Genomic DNA, 20,261 nt, shown 5'->3' on the forward strand with positions numbered 1-20,261 from the left:
TCGCACTATTGGTTAGAGCCTGTAAGTAAGCATTTCACTGTAGGCTTTTCTACTGTTGTATTTGGCGCACGTGACAAATAAACTTTGATTTGACTTTTCGATTATTCTTTTTTTTAATTCGGTACATGAAGATGTGTGTGAAACGACATTTTGTGTGCAAAAGTACATTTGGTGGAAACATGCTCATAAAGGTTCAACAACATTCGCATGAAAATCTATCACCAATTGGATGGAAACCTAGCTAATGGCACCAATGTTGATATTAGCTAAAGGGCCATTCCATAGTAACAGGATTATATGGAGACTCATATTGTTCACTTTGAAATGAATGTCAAACAAAAACAATTCAAGTTTAAGTAAATGTGTTTCTGTCATGTTTTCAGTGGACAGTGTTTAAAGTAGGCTACATATTCCTTGTTCAAAAAGTTGTATGGCTTGTTAAAGAACTGTGCAGACGCAAACTACTTTAAGTGAAGTGGATTCATACCTGGTAAGAGAATGACATCCTGGGTCCCTGATTTGTACTACACAGAAATGCATAATTATATATTCGATTGTCATTCTATTCATGATGATGTAGCCTAAATAGTTAGAGGTAAAAATTAGGTATGCTCTCATCAAAGGTCATGTCATCGTATGGACCTTTGAAAGGGTAATAGATTTTTTATTTATTTTTACTCACAAAGCATTAACCTACATTTTCTTCTTTTAGTCTATTTTGTTTTTCAGAATTTGTCAGTGGCATGGTGACACCTGTGAATAATACATCTGAGTGAAAAGACGGACAATTGAATGAATCTTTATTACAACACTACTATCAATATATTTACCATCAATTGATTCACCCCTTCAAGAACTGCATTTCAAACATACAACTATGTTTGTGTTCTTCCTTGCCAATCAATGACCCGAAGTCAAACGCTTTCAAGTGGAGGTGGATTAGAAATGTCCAAAGAGGGACAGATCCACAAAGATATCCCAGCTACATTTTATTATAACAGAACACACACAGACAAACAGACACTCTTAGCTTTTATTTGACACCCAACTTGATGCTCGTATGAACTTCACATGTTGGTCCACATGGGTCTTTAGACAGTTTCAAACATACATAGCTAGCTACTCTCTTTGTTATACCGTACTAGCACCCTATTTGAAACGACTAGTAACGCTATGTGGAATTGCCCTAATTTATTCTATCTGGCAAACATAATAAGGCTTGTATAGTCAGCTACACACCCAATTTGTCCTCAAATGGCTTTATAAAGCTCATGTTTAAATATATATATATATATATATATATATATATATATATATATATATATATATTCAGAAATATCTTTACCTTTAGCTAGTTACATGGATGATTTTCAGGAGTATCAGAGAGTCAGCTAATATTATTCTGGTTGCACATACATAATCTCAAAAAGTAGAAAGTACCACTCCGTGTAAAAATACTTTCCTATTTTACTGCCACCTAATGGGCATACATGAAAGTGAATTCTACTCCCCTACAGTCATCAGAGAACAAAAAGGCCTGTCTCTTAAATGATTTTGAACTAGAGATAAATGTACCAAGAAGAACAGACTTATAATGAGATGGCATTATAGTACATTATTATATCATTCGTAATATGTTATTTATTCCCATCCTCTGACACCACACTAAATATCATATCTGTACTTCTACAGATGGGGGTGCATTACAATTTTGCTCTGTCTTCATACAGAATCGTTGGTGACGTTTTAAGTTCCCGTCATGGTTGAACCCTTTTCCACAGTTAGAGCAGACCACTGTTTTGGTTCTATTGTGAATGAGGAGATGGGTTTTCAGGTGAGCCGCTCTGAAGAAACTCTTGTCACACTGAGTGCAGTGAAACGTCTTCTTCCCTGTGTGGCTCTGCTGGTGGCGTTTAAAGTTCCCCCTTAGGCTAAAGCTCTGTCCACACTCAGAGCAGTGGTAAGGCCTCTCTCCGCTGTGTGTCCGTTGGTGGTAAGTCAATTCCCATTTTCTACCGAAACATTTTTCACATTGGGGGCAACTAAACGGTTTCTCCCCTGTATGTGTCAACTGATGTCTTCTAAGATCTCTGGAAAAGCCGAAACATTTGTCACAATGAGAGCACTGATAAGGCTTAGGCTTTTCTACTTTGTGTGTTTTCTGGTGTGCATTGAAGGCTTCCAGCTGGCCGGAGGACTTCTTACACTCGTGGACATCATAGGACCTCTGTCCAGTGTGGGTCTCCCTTGTATGTGTCAACTGATGTCTCTTAAGATCCCTGGAAAAGCCAAAACATTTGTCACACTGAGAGCACCGATAAGGCTTTTCTCCTGTATGGGTTTTCTGGTGTGCTTTTAGAGTTTCCGGCCGGTAGAATGACTTTTTACACCTGAGGCAATCATATGGCCTCTCTTCAGTGTGGGTCATTTGATGTCTTTTTAGATGGGCTGGTCTTCTGTATTCTTTTCCACACTGAGAGCATTTATATGGTCTCTCTCCTGTGTGGCTCTTTTCATGGCTAGTCAGTTGGGTTTGAAATCTGTATCCTTTTCCACACTGAACGCATGTATATGGTCTCTCTACTGTGGGGATCATTTCATAGCTGGTCAAATGGGTTTGTCTTCGTAATCCTTTCCCACATCTGTGTTTTTTGAGTGAATCAGCGAAGACGTAGTTATTCCCACAGTCTGCACAATGATATGGTTTCTCTCCTGTGTGACTCTTCTGATGTGTTTTCATAACATATTTATTGGAGAAGCTCTTGCCACATTGTGGGCACGTGGCTTGGGTTGCTATGATTTTCTGAAACTTTAGCAGAGTGATGTACTCTTCAGGGTGGGCCCTCTTGAGGTGCCCGTGAAAAAAGCGTTCTATGGTGAAACCGAGCCTACAATGAGGGCATGGGTAGAAGGAGGAGGACTCCTTTTTAGAGTCACCTAAAGGACAGGATAAAAACATCAAATGAACTACAGTTTTATTTCATTATAGAGCAATAGTTATTGAGAAATGAAACGTGTTATGTACATGTAACACATTATATCTCTACACCATAACTGAAACCCACCCCACCAATGGTACTCACTGAAATCAGCAGCATTAGCTTTCTCATCTGTATCTAGTGTCGTCCCTGGATCAAATGATGTCTTGCTGCAATCTTCAATCTTCAATCCTCCTGAAATGTCATGCTCATTGTTTTCACAGTCCTTAGAAGCAGAAATGAGGCGGGTATTCAGTCAGAAAGTCAGTTACAGTATTTTCAAGAATTGGCGGAATACTAAATAGGCCCAGCACTCAAGCTAGTAGCTGCTCAAGAAAGCTATGCTTTGTGTTTGTGAAATCTTAACTTAATTATGAAGCTATAGGCTTAAATTTAGACATTGTCACCATACCTATACCTGGCCTACTTCTTGTATATGTCAGTAGCCCACTCCAAATGCAGTCACATAGTGTCAGAAAGAATGAAGGTTGAAAGCTAGGTTTGTGGTTTGGGGTACACAGCTTTTAATAGGTACAGTGGGGGAAAAAAGTATTTGATCCCCTGCTGATTTTGTACGTTTGCCCACTGACAAAGAAATGATCAGTCTATAATTTTAATGGTAGGTTTATTTGAACAGTGAGAGACAGAATAACAACAAACGAATCCAGAAAAACGCATGACAAAAATGGTATAAATTTATTTGCATTTTAATGAGGGAAATAAGTATTTCACCCCCTCTCAATCAGAAAGATTTCTGGCTCTCAGGTGTCTTTTATACAGGTAACGAGCTGAGATTAGGAGCACACTCTTAAAGGGAGTGCTCCTAATCTCAGCTTGTTACCTGTATAAAAGACACCTGTCCACAGAAGCAATCAATCAATCAGATTACAAACTCTCCACCATGGCCAAGAACAAAGATCTCTCCAAGGATGTCAGGGACAAGATTGTAGACCTACACAAGGCTGGAATGGGCTACAAGACCATCGCCAAGCAGCTTGGTGAGAAGGTGACAACAGCTGGTGCAATTATTCGCAAATGGAAGAAACACAAAACAACTGTCAATCTCCCCCGGCCTGGGGTTCCATGCAAGATCTCACCTCGTGGAGTTGCAATGATCATGAGAATGGTGAGGAATCAGCCCAGAACTACACGGGAGGATCTTGTCAATGATCTCAAGGCAGCTGGGACCATAGTCACCAAGAAAACAATTGGTAACACACTACGCCGTGAAGGACTGAAATCCTGCAGCGCCCGCAAGGTCCCCCTGCTCAAGAAAGCACATATACATGCCCGTCTGAAGTTTGCCAATGAACATCTGAATGATTCAGAGGACAACTGGGTGAAAGTGTTGTGGTCAGATGAGACCAAAATGGAGCTCTTTGGCTTCAACTCAACTCGCCGTGTTTGGAGGAGGAGGAATGCTGCCTATGACCCCAAGAACACCATCCCCACCGTCAAACATGGAGGTGGAAACATTATGCTTTGGGGATGTTTTTCTGCTAAGGGGATAGGACAACTTCACCGCATCAAAGGGACAATGGACAGGGCCATGTATCGTCAAATCTTGGGTGAGAACCTCTTTCCCTCAGCCAGGGCATTGAAAATGGGTTGTGGATGGGTATTCCAGCATGACAATAACACAAAACACACGGCCAAGACAACAAAGGAGTGGCTCAAGAAGAAGCACATTAAGGTCCTGGAGTGGCCTAGCCAGTCTCCAGACCTTAATCCCATAGAAAATCTGTGGAGGGAGCTGAAGGTTCGAGTTGCCAAACGTCAGCCTCAAAACCTTAATGACTTGGAGAAGATCTGCAAAGAGGAGTGGGACAAAATCCCTCCTGAGATGTGTGCAAACCTGGTGGCCAACTACAAGAAACATCTGACCTCTGTGATTGCCAACAAGGGTTTTGCCACCAAGTACTAAGTCATGTTTTGCAGAGGGGTCAAATACTTATTTCCCTCATTAAAATGCAAATCAATTCATAACATTTTTGACATGCATTGTTGTGGATATTTTTTGTTGTTATTCTGTCTCTCACTGTTCAAATAAAGCTACCATTAAAATTATAGACCGATCATTTCTTTGTCAGTGGGCAAACGTACAAAATCAGCAGGGGATCAAATACTTTTTTCCCTCACTGTAAGGTGCAGAACGGTCAAAACAACTAGGAATGAAGACACCTTTAGTTTGAACCTACAAGAAGCTAACCCTACAAAACATATCAGTGTGTATTTCACTAAGTACGTTATTAAATGCTTGAACTCACCCGCACATTATCACTTTCCATCTCACTGTCCTCTGTATCCGAGCATGATGATGATGTTTCCAACGGTTCCCAAGGCACTGGCACTTTCACAACATCCTCATCTTCTGACTTCAACCAGTCATCATTCTCTTCTTCCTTAACTGTAATTAAGGCAACTTCCTCTTCATCTACTGGCAGAAGGGAGCATTCTTCAGACTCCTCTTTGACTGGGACTGGAGAAGGCAGCACCTGACAGAGAAAACATAATTCATTCAGCATCATCATTCTAACAATAACTCAGGGCCTCGTAAATGGGCTTGCAGTGTTAAGGAGGCACTTACCTTTACTTTCAGGTAAGTCATGCTTTTATGTCCACACTCTTGCTCTGTGACTCCATGGATGTCTGAAAGTGGATTAAAGGAGGTATCTTGTTCATCAGGGTCCTCATTTTGACAAACCTGGGACGTTTCAACTCTTAATGGCACAGTTGAAATCTGGAGTTCATCAGCCTCCTCTTTGACCTGCCTCCAATGCAGTGAGTGATCCTAGAACAGACCATGGTTGATGTTAAAAGATTAACATATATTTGACCATTAAAACTTGTTAATGAATAGCCGCTCGTTTTAGATATTGTATAATGAAATTGCTTCTCATTTTGAAGAATGCATGAAGTGTGGGTTAACCTACAAAAAGCTCTTCTGGCTGATCACTGCTTTCACATTTCCCATATTGATCCATCTTCAGCAGATGATGAACAGACCCGTGACCTGTCAATAACAAAACAACCCACCCAAATGTTTAGTTAGATCACAAGGATCAACAAAGCCCATATGAAAGTCAACAATGACACCAATGTTGATGGTAGCTAAAGTGCAATTCCACAATAACAGAATTATACTGAGTCAGACGTTTCACTTTAAATGTATGTCAAACAAAAACAATTCACTGCAAAGTTTAAGTACATTTTCAGAGGGCATTGTTAAAAGTAGTAATTGTGCATAGAGTGGTATGGTTTATTAAAGAACTGTGCAGATGCCAAGTTTAGTAACAGAATGACGGTAAGAATGAAGGCATTTTCCAAAAACGTAAATATCTGCTCCAAATTATAATGCAAAGATGTCTGCAGAAAGAATGGGCAGTCAGCAATATCAACTTTTGTTTGAAAAACAACCTTTGGTTATCAAACTACATTAAGTGAAGTAAATTAACACACAGTAACAGAACTATGGTAATGGAATGACATCATTGGTCCCTGATTTGTACTCCACAGAAATCAATAATTATGGGTTTGAATGTCATTATATTCATGATGATGTAGCCTGAATAGTTACATAGGTAGAAATATGTAATATATGCTCTCAACAAGGTAATTTCTTCTTTTAGTAATGTGTTTCTAAACTTTAAAGGTAAATTACAAAACACAACATACATGTTCTGTATTTTAGCCTGTGATTTAAAACACATTCCGTTAAGTATTTTTCTTTGACCTCATAACTCCCCTTCTCCTTTAGTCTTTGCCTGTATCTTCTTTGCTTTTCAGCATTTGTCAGTGGCATGGTGACAATCTGTGAATAATACATTTGAGCGGAATGACTGATGGACAATTGAATGAATCTTTATTACAACACTAACGTTAGTATGAAGATTTTTACAATCAATTAATTCACCCCTTCAAGAACTGCATTCGAGAAAGAACACACAACTGTAATTGTTCCTCGCTTGCTAATACGAGAACCTCATTAAGTCAAACGCTTTCAAGTGGAGGTGGATTCGAAAAGTCCAAAGCGGGATAGCTAGCTAGCTAGTTAGATCCACAATGATATCCCAGCTGCATTTAATAATGAAGTACGTCAGACACGCACTCTTAGCTTTCATTTTACATGCTCCTATGAACTACACACGTTGGTCCTAATGGGTCCTTCAAAATACCTAGTCTTCAAACATCTATGGCTACTCTTTGTTATACCGGTACTGTACTGGTACGTGGAACTGCCCTAAAGCATACTAGCTAACGTTAGCTAACTAAAATGATCTGTTATAGCTCGCAAACAGATAGATTGTATAGTTAGCTACATACCTAACTTGTCACCAAAAGGCAATAAAGCTCATATAAACAAGAAAAATATATTTACCTGCTTGCTAGTTACATAGTAATATTCCCTGAGATTTAGATATGTATAAGGTTGCACATACGGAATCTCGGAAAGACCAATTTGAAAATATTTTATTTTCCTTTAAAAATGTATTTTACTGCCACCTGCTGGGCATACATTTACATGAATCTACTACCATGAATCCTACGTCAGAAAAGGAAAAGGCCTGTCTTGAATGATTTACATTTTCAACTAGACCAATGTACCAATAACATACTTAATTAGGTGGCAGTGTATTACATCAGTTACATTATTATATATTTATAATATGTTATTTTTATTGCAATCCTCTGACACCTACTCACTAAAGATCATATATGTACTTCCGTTACAACTTTACTCGGTCTTTACACAGAATCGTTGGTGACGTTTTAAGTTACGTCCTGATTGAATCATTTCCCCTCCACAGGGCATTTAAATGGTCCCTCTCCTGTATGGATCATTTCATGGCTGGTCAGACTGGTTCGTCCGCTGAATCCTTTGCCACACTCAAGAGCATTTATATGCTCTCCCCAGCGTGAGTCCATCTGTGTCTTTTAAGTGCATCAGCGTAGACAAAGCTCTTCCCACAGTCTGCACAGTGATAGGATTTCTTCCCTGCATGAGTCCTCTGATGCGTTTGCATAACATATTTATTGGTGAAGCTCTTGCCACATTGCGGGCATGTGGCTGGGGTCACCCGTAAACTCCCTCTTTTATAGGCTTTGATTTTCCCAGTCTTCAGCATTTCAATGTAATCTTTAGGGTGGTCCCTCTTCAGGTGCCCAAGGAAAAAGCGTTCTATGGTGAAGCCGATTGCACAATGGGGGCAGGGGTAGAAGGAGGACCCCCCTTCAAAGCCACCTACAGGAAAGTGAGAAGAACATCAAATGAACTCAAGTTCTACTCCATTAGAGCCATTCCACTGGGCACACACTGGTTGAACCAATGTTGTTTCCACGTCATTTCAATGGAATGACGTTGAACCAACGTGGAATAGATGTTGAATTGATGTTTGTGCCCAGTGAGCTAGTTAATGAGCAATGAAACATTTGTCATTTACATGTAACACATTATTATATCTAGACAATAACTGCAACCCACCCCACCAATGGTACTCACTGAAATCAACAGCATTAGCTTTCTCATCTCTATCTGGTACCGTCCCTGGATCCAATGATGTTCTGCTGCAATCTTTCATCTTCACTCCTCTTGAAACGTCATGCTCATGGTTTTCACAGTCCTTTGAAGCAGAGATGAGGGGGGATTCAGTTCAGTCATAAAGTCAGTTCCCACTGGGCACACAACGTCATTTCAAGGTGTAATATTTGGTTGAGACGTTGATCAATGAGAGTTTAACCTTTATTCACCCGCTCAAAAAGACAGCCAGAAGTTTGTTGAATTCCCAATGTGTTATCACTATACTTTCAAACATCTAAAAGAACAATTGAATTCCAATAGAATAAAAATGTCAGATTTTTGGATTAGTTGTCATCTACACTGAGTATACAAGACATTAAGAACACCTGCTCTTTCCATGACATGTGGGCCATTCAGAGGGTGAATGGGCAAGACAAAAAATGTAAGTGCCTTTGAACTGGTTTTGGTAGTAGGTGCCAGGTGCACCGGTTTGTGTCAAGAACTTGGCCATGACTGCACGGCCAGGCACGACTCCAACACCATCATTAAGTTTGCTGACGACACAACAGTGGTAGGCCTGATCACTGACAACAATGAAACGGCCTATAGGGAGGTTTTCGGAGAACTGACAGTGTTGTGTGAGGACAACAACCTCTCCCTCAATGTGAGCAAGACTAAGGAGCTGATCGTGGACTCCAGGAAAAGGCGGGCCGAACACACCCCCATTAACAGCGACGAGGCTGTAGTTGAGCGGGTCGAGACTTTCAAGTTCCTTGGTGTCCACATCACAAATGAACTACCATGGTCCAAACACGCCAAGACAGTCGTGAAGAGGGCACGACAAAGCATATTCCCCCTCAGGAGACTGAAAAGATTTGGCATGGGTCCCCAGATCCCCAAAAGGTTCTACAGTTGCACCATCGAGAGCATCCTGACCGGTTGCATCACCGTCTGGTATGGCAACTGCTCGGCATCTGACCATAAGGCGCTACAGAGGGTAGTGCGAACGGCCCAGCACATCACTGGGGCAAAGCTTCCTGCCATCCAGGACCTATATAATAGGCGGTGTCAGAGGAAAGCCCATAAAATTGTCAGAGACTCCAGTCACCCAAGTAAGTTATAGACTTTTCTCTGCTACCGCATGGCAAGCGGTAACGGAGCGCCAAGTCTTGGGCCAAAAGGCTCTTCAACAGCTTCTACCCCCAAGCCATAAGACCGCTGAACAATTCATAAAATCGCCACTGGACAATTTACATTGACCCCCCCTCCTTTTGTACACTGCTGCTACTTGCTGTTTGTTACCTATGCATAGTCACTTCGCCCCAACATGCATGTACAGATTACCTCAACTAGCCTGTACTCCCGCACACTGACTCGGTACCGGTGCCTGTATATAGCCTCGTTATTGTTATTTTTTATTATTATTTTTTATTATTACTTTTTATTTTAGTCTACTTGGTAAATATTTGCTTCTTCTTGAACTGCACTGTTGGTTAAGAGCTTGTAAGTAAGCATTTCACGGTAAAGTCTACACTTGTTGTATTCGGCGCATGTGACAAATAAAGTTTGATTTGAGAACTGCAATGCTGCTGGTTTTTTCATGCTCAACAGTTTCCCTTATTTATTAAGAATGGTCCACCACCCAAAGGACATCCAGCCAACCTAAGAACTGGGGCAAGCATTGGAGTCAACATTGGCCAGCATCCCTGTGGAACGCTTTTGACATCTTGTAGATTCCATGCCCCGACGAATTGAGGCTGTTGAGGGCAAAAGTGTGGGGGGGTGCAACTAAATATTAGGAAGGTGTTCCTGTTTGGTATACTCAGTGTAAATGTGTTATCAGTGTGCTTTCAGGCATTTAAAAGCACAGCAAAGTTCAAATGGGAATACAATGTCAGATATTTTGTATTTATAAAACAACTTAATGTGTTATCACTGTGCTTTATCTAATAGCACAACCAAATGACCTGGATTGCAGTTAGAGATTACATTAAAAGTACATAATGCAATCAATTCTGTTCTGAGATTCTGTGCAGATTATTATAGCAAGATCTGTGTGAAGATCTCCAGACCTGCGACCTTTGCATGCTATCTTGAACATGCACGCTTTCTATGATTCCATAAAGACATTTATAGTTACCGTAACCTCAAAATATGGCCATGGATGTGTTACTCATTTTAAGTTTCAATAAATACCTTTACATTAGCTTGTAAGATAAAGAAAATAGCCTTAGCTTAAAGTTATTACGAAAGTCATATTGAATTGTGTGTGGTTGACAACGCAATCAAATATCAACATTGGATGTGGGTACGCAGACCCATGAGCCACTGCGGCCACTCATGATGAGTTCCGTCTTTTTGTGGCCCCCACCCCATCAAAGTTTCCCAGTAGCTCTGCTACTGCCGGAATTTAAAAAAAAAATGTAGATGTGTCACTCATAATACCCCATAATGTCAAATTAATAATGATTTAATTAATATTGAAAAGCAGAGATATCGCGAGTCAACAAGTATTCAACCCCTTTCTTGAGGCAAGCCTAAATAAGTTCAGGCGTAAAAATGTGCTGAACCAGTCACATAATACGTTGCATTGACTCATTCTGTGTGCAATAGTGTTCAACCACAAAGGGAGGTTTTCCAATGCCTTGCAAAGGGAACCTATTGGCAGATGGGTAACATTTTTAAATAAAGCCGACATTGAATATCCCTTTGAGCATGGTAAAGTTCTTCTTTATACTTTGGCTGGTGTATCAATACACCCAGTCACTACAAAGATACAGGCGTCCTTCCAACTCAGTTGCCGGAGAGGAAGGAAACCACTCAGGGATTACACCATGAGCCCAATGGTGAGTTTAATGGCTGTGATAGGAGATAACTGTTGATGGATCAACAACATTGTCTGTGCTGCCATCCTGTTAGAAGCTAACAGATCATTTTATTACAATGGTTAAGATGGATTTTCATTGTGTTCCATGGTGTTAGTCGCCCCCTAGTGGAGCTTTCTGGTACTTAGAAAGACTGTACGCAAACAGGAAGTAGAGAATTCATTCTGCACGCATCGAAACAGCTAAAAACAACGCTACGGTGCAGGTCTTTCAGTGTAGCTATTTCTTGTCACGCTTCAGCCTCGGAAAATATTTGTTTGTAAGTTCGATTCAAGCATTTAGCTAGTGATGATAATCTTGTTATTGATAGAATTGTTTACATATCAATGTTGGTTGGTTGCAATGCCTTTCATGTATGCCGGCAGCTGTATTACTTTGCTCATGCGTCATGTAAACGAATTGTAAAACATACAATACTGAAGTTTTGTTACTGTTTCTAGTGTAATATGCTTTGTTATTCTACAGAGATGGTTGTACATTATTAGAGTAATGAAAGGAGTTAGCCAATTACCATATGAGTAACAATTAGCTATATGGTTTGGCATCATGCCAGATGCATGATACCTTGGCACGTGCTTTGTATTTTCATGCAACTTCAACTTAAAAGGTATAATGTACAGCTACAATATGTCGATTTGAATTGAATACTAAAGTATATTATTTTCTGTATTTTGCAGTTTCACAACAAACGTTTTCAATATATTCATTCAAGAAAAGTCACACCTTGGGAGTTTTATTGAAGACTTAGTTGTTAGCCATCTGTCTAGTTTTGCATGGGAATGCAATTCAAGGGCAGAATATTGTCATTTAGCTTAGTATTGCTTAGTAGCCTGTACAGAATACAACTATTCCAAAACATGCAGCCTTTTTGCAATAATGCACAAAAGTAAAACTGCCAAAAATGTGGCAAAGAAATGTACTTCACGGCAATGAATACAAAGTGTTATGCTTGGGGGAAATCCAACAACATCACCGAGTACCACTCTTCATATATTCAAGCATGGTGGTGGCTGCATTATGTTATGGGTATGATTGTCATCGGCAAGGACTAGGGAGATTTGTAGGATAAAAAGGAAACTGAATAGAGCCAAGCTCAGGCAACAACAACAAAAAAGTATGCTTTCCAACAGACACTGGGAAACAAATGCACCTTTCAGCAGGACAATAACCTAAAATAACCTAAGGCCAAATCTACACTGGAGTTGCTTACCAAGACGACATTGAATGTTCCAGAGTGGCGTAGTTACAGTTTTGACTTCAAATTGGCTTGAAAAATCGATGGCAAGACTTAAATGGCTGTCTAGCAAAGATCAACAACCAACTTGTCAGAGCTTGAATAATTAAAAAAAATAATGTGCAAATATTGTACAATCAAGGTGTTTAAAGCTCTTAGACTTACCCAGAAAGACTCACAGCTGTATTCGCTGCACAGGTGATTCTAACATGTATTGACTCAAGGGTGTGAATACTTATGTAAATGAGACATTTCTGTATTTCATGTTCAATAAATTTGCTAACATTTCTTAAAACATGTTTTCACTTTGTCATTATGGGGTATTGTGTGTAGAGTGGTGAGAGAAAAAAATAATTTGAATAAATGTTGAATTCAGGTGGTAACAACAAAATGTGGAATAAGTCAAGGGGAATTAATACTTTCTGAAGCCACGTCACAATACGTTGCCAAATTGCATTGATTCAACAAGTTTTTTGCCCAGTGGGCTACCTTTAAGAATTGGCTGAATACTAACTAGGCCCAGCACTCAAGCTAGTAGCTGCTCAAGAAAGCTATGCTTTGTGTTTGTGAAATCTTAACTTTATTATGAAGCTATATGCTTAAATGTAGACATTGTCGCCACACCTATACCTGGCCTACTTCTTGTATATGTCTGTAGCCCACTCCATATGCAGTCACATAGTGGCAGAAAGAATGAAGACTGAAAGCTAGATTTGTGGTACACAGCGTATAATAGGTAGGGTGCAGAATGGTGAAAACAACTAGTGGAATGAATTAACTTTTAGTATGGCCCTACAAGAAGCTAACCCTACAAAACATCTCAAAGTGTGTATTTCACTCAGTACGTTATTAAATGCTTGAACTCACCTGTACATTATCACTTTCCATCTCACTGTCCTCTGTATCCTCTGTATCGGAGCATGATGATGATGATGATGTTGTTTCCAACGGTTCCCAAGGCACTGACACTTTCACAACATCCTCATCTCCTGACTTCAACCAGTCTTCATCCTCTTCCTTCTTCACTGTAAATAGGGCGACTTCCTCTTCATCTACTGGCAGAAGGGAGCATTCTTCAGACTCCTCTTTGACTGGGACTGGAGAAGGCAGCACCTGACAGAGAAAACAAAGTACCAGTGACAAGTTTGGACACACCTACTCATTCCAGGGTTTCTCTTTATTTTGACTATTTTCTACATTGTAGAATAGTAGTGAAGACATCAAAACTATGAAATAACACATATGGAATCAGGTAGTAACCCCAAAAAGTTAAATCAAAATATATTTTATATTTAATATTCTTCAAAGTAGCCACCCTTTGCCTTGACAGCTTTGCACAACCTTGGCATTCTCTCAACCAGCTTTATAAAGGTAGTCACCTCTAATGCATTTCAATTAACAGGTGTGCCTTGTTAAAAGTTAATTTGTGGAATTTCTTTCCTTCTTAATGCGTTTGAGCCAATCAGTTGTGTTGTGACAAGGTAGGGGTGGTATATAGAAGACAGCCCTATTTGGCAAAAGACCAAGTCCAAATTATGGCAAGAACAGCTCAAATAAACAAAGAGAAACGACAGTCCATCATTACTTTAAGATATGAAGGTCAGTCAATATGAAAAATTTCAAGAACTTTGAAAGTTTCAAGTGCAGTCACAAAAACCATCAAGAGCTATGATGAAACTGTCTCTCATGGGACCGCCGCCACAGGTAAGACCCAGAGTTACCTCTGCTGCAGAGGATAAGTTAATTAGAGCCTCAGAAATTGCAGCCCAAATTAATTGCTTCACAGAGCTCAATTAAGAGACATCTGAACAGTTAATATAGAGATTCATGACCGAATTGCTTCAAAGAAACCACTACTAAAGGACACCAATGAGAAGAAGAGTTGCTTGGGCCAAAAAACACAAGCAATGGACATTAGACCGGTGGAAATCTGTCCTTTGGTCTGATGAGTCCAAATTTGAGATTTTTGGTTCCAACCGCTGTGTCTTTGTGAGACGCAGAGTAGATGAACGGATGATCTCTGCATGTGTGGTTCCCACGGTGAAGCATGGAGGAGGTGGTGTGATGGTGCTTTGCTGGTGACACTGTCAGTGATTTATTTTGAATTAAATGCACACTTAAGCAGCATGGCTACCACAGCATTCTGCAGCGATACACCATCCCATCTGGTTTGTGCTTAGTGGGACTATCATTTATTTTTCAACAGGACAATGACCCAAAACACACCTTCAAGCTGGGTAAGAGCTATTTGACCAAGAAGGAGAGTGATTGAGTGCTGCATCAGATGACCTGGCCTCCACAATCACCTGATCTCAACCCAATTGAGATGGTTTGGGATGAGTTGGACCGCAGACTGAAGGAAAAGCAGCCAACAGGTGCTCAGCATACTCCTTCAAGACTATTGGAAAAGCATTCCAGGTGAAACTGGTTGAGAGAATGCCAAGAGTTTGCAAAGCTGTTATCAAAGCAAAGGGTGGCTACTTTGAAACCATTGAATGAGTAGGTGTCCAAACTTTTGACTGGCACTGTAATTCTAACACCTCTGGGCCTTGTAAGTGGGCTTGCAGTGTTACAGATACTTACCTTTAGATGTGTCATGCCTTTATGTCCACACTCCTGCTCTGCGACTCCATGTATGTCTGAAACTGTGTCAAAGGAAGGCTCTTGTTCATCGGGGTCCTCCTTTTGACAAACCTGGGATGTTTCAACTCCTAACGACACAGCTGAAATCGGACATTCTTCAGCCTCCTCTTTAACCTCACTCCAATGCAGTGAGTGATCCTAGAACAGACCATGGTTGGTGTTAGAAGACTAAACTCAATTTGACCAATAAAACTTGTTCATGGATAGCCGATTAGTTTAATGTAAAACTAAATATTTTATAATTTTGAAGAATGAATAAAAATGTGGGTTAACTTCTTCTGGCTGATCACTGCTTTCACATCTCCCATATTGATCCATCTTCAGTAGATGATGAATAGACTCGTGACCTGTCAATAACAAAACAAACCCCCAAATGTTGAGTTAGATCATTTAGGATTAAGTACCTTGTTGGGTCTGGGATTCAAACGAGTGATTTTTCCATTTCTGGCCCAACGCTCTTAACCGCTAAGCTACCTTCCCCTGATGTTAGCTTAAGGGCAATTCCAAAGTAACAGAATTATGCTCAGACACATATCTTTCTATGTATGCCAAAAAACTATTAATTGCAAAGTTTAAGTAAATGTGTTTTGTTAACATTTCCAGTGGACATTGTTAAACATAGTCCTTGAGTATAGAACGGTATGGTTTGTAAAAGAACTGTGCAGATGCAGTTTGGTAACAGAATGAAGTTTTCAAAAAAACGTAAATATCTGCTCCAAATTATAATGCAAAGATGTCTGCAGAAAGAATGGGCAGTCAGCAATATCAACTTTAGTTTGAAAAACAACCTTTGGTTATCAAACTACATTAAGTGAAGTGAATTAACACACAGTAACAGAACTATGGTAATGAAATGACATCATGGGCCCGGATTTGTACTCCACAGAAATGAATAATTATGGATTTGAATGTCATTATATTCATGATGATGTAGCCTGAATAGTTACACAGGTGGAAATGTAATTTATGCTCTCACGGTAATAGTGTATTATTTTACCAATTTGTATGGACATTTGAAAGGGTAAATGACAAAACTCACAACACAAGAAACATACTTTGAACAAAGAAAATGTATTCTGTTTTAAGCTTCTCTTTGACCTCATTACTTCCCTTCTTTAGTCTTTTACCTTTTTTGCTTTTCAGCATTTGTCAGTGGCATGGAGACAATCTGTGAATAAAACGTTTGAGTGGAATGACTGGACATTTGAATTAATCTTTATTACAACACTACTAGTATCAAGATGTTTACAATCAATTAATTCACCCCTTGAAAACAACTGCATTTGCTAAATCAAACACTCACACACACGTGTGTTCCTCCCCCAGCCAATCAGTGACCGTCTTCAAAGTTTCTGTACAAAACTTTCAAGTGGATATGGATTCAAAATTCCAAAGAGGGATAGATCCACTATGATATCACAGCTGCATTTGATTATGAATGACCAAACCCGTAGCTTTCATTTGACACCCAATATGACATGCTCCTAAGAACTACTATACGTTGGTCCTAATGTAGCTCTAGAAAACCCCAGGCAGCATTCTGCCTTCTCCCTAGAGTTTTCAGCGGTCAGCTTCACCCACGCCTGGATCCATGTGAACTACAATCCCGACGCTGTTTTAATGTTTACAAACATCAATAATCATCACTTATGATACGGGTTTCTAAACATTTGGCCTTTATCTTTGATATCAGCAAGAAAGAATGTTTCAAATTAAAAATATACTTACTGTAACAGATTTGCACAGATCCATACACTGTGTGTGCCTCCAGTTGACAAACTACACTTCCTCCCCAGCTACGCTTAGCCCAGGCTTTCCCAAATTAATTTAGTTTTTTGCCCTAGCACTACACAGCTGATTCAAATAATCAACTAATAATCAAGCTTTGGGGCCTGGTCCGGGGGTGAGCAACATGTTGTGCGCCTCAGACTTGTTGAAGTATAAATCTTTATCCAAATCAAGGTTAATGATCGCTGTTCTGATGTTCAGAAGCTCTTTTCGGTCATAGGAAATGGAGGAAACATTATGTACAAAAACAGTCAAGATCAGTGCTCCCCCCCCACCACAAAATAGCAGAATTGGTCAGGAGCCAGTAAACTGGCTGCTATCCAATCCAGCGCAATTCTCTCGATGTTTGATGGAGAAGTTAAAATCCAATGCAAGTTTTCACCATTATGCTAGCTTAATCTTGCTCACTCACAGAGCTATGGCTAATTTAGGTTCCAAATTTCCACCCTGTTAGGATTATGTACCTAACAGGTTGGAAAATGGACCCAAAAAGTATATATACACAAAAAGCTTATTTCTCTCCAGTTTTGTGCGCAAAATGTGTTTACATGCCAGTTTGTGAGTATTTCTCCTTTGCCAAGATAATCCATCCACCTGACATTCGTGGAATATCGGGAAACTGATTAAACAGCATGATCAAGGGACAATAAAAACCCACTAAAATGTGCAGTTTTGTCACAACACAATGCCACAGATGTCTCAAGTTCTGAGGGAGTGTGGAATTTTGTCATGGTGAGTGCAGGAATGTGCACCAGAGCAGTTGCTAGAGAATTTAATGTTAATGTCGCTACCCTAAACCACCTCCAAAGTAGTTTTCGAGAATATGGCAGTGCGTCCAAACGGCCTCACAAACGCTGAGCACGTGTAACCACGCCAGCCCAGGACTCCACACCCGGCTTCTTCATCTGCGGGATCATCTGAGACCAGCCACCCAGACAGCTGATAAAACAGTGGGTTTGCACAAACAAAGAATTTCTGCACAAACTGTCAGAAACCGTATCAGGGAAGCTCATCTGCGTGCTCGTCGTCCTCACCTGGGTTTTGACCAAACTGCAGTGCGGAGTTGTAACTGACTTCAGTGAGCAAACGCTCACATTTGATGGCCACTGCACGTTGTAGAAGTGCGCTCTTCACGGATGAATCACGGTTTCAACGATATCGGGCAGATGGCAGACATTGTGTATGGCGTCGTGTGGTGAGCAGTTTGCTGATGTCAACGTTGTGAACAGAGTGCTCAATGGTGGGGTTATGGTATGCGCAAGCATAAGCTATGGACAACGAACACAATTGCATTTTAATCAATGGCAATTTGAATGCAGACATACCATGATGAGATCCTGAGGCTCATTGTCACGCAAGGCTCTGTACACAATTCCTGGATGTTGGAAAATGTCCCAGTTTTCCATGGCCTGCATACTCACCATCATTTCACCCATTGAGCATGTTTGGGATGCTTTGGACGTGTGCGACAGCGTGTTCCAGTTCCCGACAATATTCAGCCACTTAGCACAGCCATTGAAGAGGAGTGGGACAATATTCCACAAACAGCCTGATCAACTCTATGCGAATGAGATGTGTTGTGCTGCATGAGGCAAATGGTGGTCACACCAGACACCGACTGGTTTTGATCCACGCCTCTACCTTTTTTTGTAGGTATTTTTGACCAACAAATGCATAGCTGTATTCCCAGGCATGTGAAAATCATTGATTAGGGCCTAATGTATTTATTTATATTGACTGAATACCTTATTAACTGTAACTCAGTAAAATCTTTGACATTTTTGCATGTTGCGTTTATTTATATTTTGTATACTAGTACGTGGAATTGCCCAAAAGCTTACGTTGGCTTGTAGCTAGATAGCAATCTATTATATTCTAGCTAGATAATCAGGTTCTATTTGGCAAAATGATGGCTTGTACAGCTAACTACACAACCAACTTGTCATCAAATGGCAATAAAGTTCATATATGTTTAGATAAATATATACACATAAAAATATATTTACCTGTAACATGGATGTTTTCAGAAGTATCCGAGACTCGGGGAATATTATTGCGGTTGCACATACGGAAGCTCGAAAAGACCAAAATACCAGAATTTGAAAATACATTCCTTTCCTTTAAAGGGTATTTTTTGCTACCTCTGCTGGGCATACATGAAAGTGAATCATACTTCCCTGCAATTGGCACGTCAAAAGAACGAAAAGGCATGTCTTCAATTAATTTGAACGAGACCAATGTACCAACAAGAACAGAACCCCCGTTAGACCCCTTTCTGTGTTTGCAAACATTGCGGCACGATGGAGATGCGCGAAAGTTGGTGGCAGAACATGGGGGAGTTCTTACAGAACGCCAGCAAAAAAAACATATTTAGATGTTGCTTGAGTGCATGTCATACTACTTTTGGATTATAATTGGATTTTAAGGCTCGTATGAATGTCCTGCTTAATATGTTTGTGTCATCATCGCAAATCAACAGTATTAGACTTTTTTTTTAAACACTTTCACTTCAAGCAGTAAAGTGTCTCTTTGGCTATTTTACAAAGATCACAATCAAATATAATATTAGTGACTGTTCAATCAAGAATCAAAACATAATTGCATGAGAACCCAAAAAAGTTTTGTTTAGAAGTAATAACAACGTAAATCTAGGCTATGTTGAATGGCCGCAGATGGCGATGGTTTTCTTACTGCAGCCAAGAGTCTCGCGCATCTGTGCTGGAAAAAGGTCTAATGAAGTTGAAAACGTATTTTCCCAGTCTGAGCTCGTTTATTCCCGATTTCCCATTTGACTTGAACTCACTGAAGTCAAGTTTCGCATGGCACAAATCATGCTTCATTGACAGCATGGCCAATGTTGAATGTTTATCATTTTTATTTGGGGAAAAGAGCCCCTTAATCCTAGATTTGGGACCATACAGCCACTCCCTTGATTAGCAGGCTAGTGATTGCTTTGCAATGCTTGCTGTTAGCCACTGTCACAGATTCCTTACAAACCACAAATTGTGGAATTTGCGATTTCCAACTTGTGTAATGTTTATGTCCAATGGCCGATTAGCACCGATACATTTTTTCTATAATTTCTCTTCATTATTTATCTTCATATGACAAGGATTAAAAAAGATTTGCCAGTAGATTGTTGACTTGATTCATGATGATGACTGCTAGCTAAGATTTTGAAAATATGTTGACATGATCAGTCCAATCAAAGCTAC

General features: G+C 40.0%; 2 protein-coding genes across 5 annotated transcripts; both read right to left on the minus strand.

Moving 5' to 3' along the window:
* Window positions 1-1,305: 1,305 nt before the first annotated feature.
* LOC115158432 (zinc finger protein 883-like) lies at window positions 1,306-7,437 on the minus strand. Of its 3 annotated transcripts, XM_029707375.1 has the most exons (7): window positions 7,357-7,437; window positions 6,712-6,789; window positions 5,912-5,991; window positions 5,566-5,769; window positions 5,246-5,473; window positions 3,084-3,204; window positions 1,306-2,937 (listed from the first exon to the last, which is right to left on the minus strand). In XM_029707375.1, exons 3-7 carry the CDS (start codon window positions 5,960-5,962, stop codon window positions 1,673-1,675), a joined length of 1,869 nt encoding a protein of 622 aa, XP_029563235.1. In that variant the 5' UTR covers window positions 5,963-5,991; window positions 6,712-6,789; window positions 7,357-7,437; the 3' UTR covers window positions 1,306-1,672. The 3 variants fall into 3 exon arrangements, with proteins under 3 accessions (XP_029563235.1, XP_029563233.1, XP_029563236.1); XM_029707373.1 differs by lacking the exon at window positions 6,712-6,789 and having other exon boundaries at window positions 7,357-7,427; XM_029707376.1 differs by lacking the exons at window positions 1,306-2,937; window positions 7,357-7,437 and having other exon boundaries at window positions 3,102-3,173; window positions 6,712-6,788.
* LOC115158433 (zinc finger protein 2) lies at window positions 7,432-19,147 on the minus strand. 2 transcript variants are annotated; one of them, XM_029707377.1, is made up of 6 exons: window positions 19,053-19,147; window positions 15,532-15,605; window positions 15,199-15,396; window positions 13,483-13,728; window positions 8,479-8,599; window positions 7,432-8,220 (listed from the first exon to the last, which is right to left on the minus strand). In XM_029707377.1, exons 1-6 carry the CDS (start codon window positions 19,111-19,113, stop codon window positions 7,877-7,879), a joined length of 1,044 nt encoding a protein of 347 aa, XP_029563237.1. In that variant the 5' UTR covers window positions 19,114-19,147; the 3' UTR covers window positions 7,432-7,876. The 2 variants fall into 2 exon arrangements, with proteins under 2 accessions (XP_029563237.1, XP_029563238.1); XM_029707378.1 differs by lacking the exon at window positions 19,053-19,147 and adding an exon at window positions 16,386-16,771.
* Window positions 19,148-20,261: the final 1,114 nt, after the last annotated feature.

The sequence above is a fragment of the Salmo trutta genome, chromosome 22 (assembly GCF_901001165.1).
Source record: "Salmo trutta chromosome 22, fSalTru1.1, whole genome shotgun sequence".
Taxonomy (NCBI): Eukaryota; Metazoa; Chordata; class Actinopteri; order Salmoniformes; family Salmonidae; genus Salmo; species Salmo trutta.

Coding starts and splice junctions, on each gene's coding strand:
- LOC115158433 (XM_029707377.1), bottom strand. CDS start 19,113: ATGTGCAACCGCAATAATATTCCCCGAGTCTCGGATACTTCTGAAAAC. Junction 15,397..15,531: donor GCAGTGATCAGCCAGAAGAA/GTTAACCCACAT, acceptor GGTCTGTTCTAG/GATCACTCACTGCATTGGAG. Junction 8,600..13,482: donor TGGAAAGTGATAATGTACAG/GTGAGTTCAAGC, acceptor TCTGCTTCAAAG/GACTGTGAAAACCATGAGCA.
- LOC115158432 (XM_029707375.1), bottom strand. CDS start 5,962: ATGGATCAATATGGGAAATGTGAAAGCAGTGATCAGCCAGAAGAGCTT. Junction 5,770..5,911: donor ATCAGCCAGAAGAGCTTTTT/GTAGGTTAACCC, acceptor GGTCTGTTCTAG/GATCACTCACTGCATTGGAG. Junction 3,205..5,245: donor TGGAAAGTGATAATGTGCGG/GTGAGTTCAAGC, acceptor TCTGCTTCTAAG/GACTGTGAAAACAATGAGCA.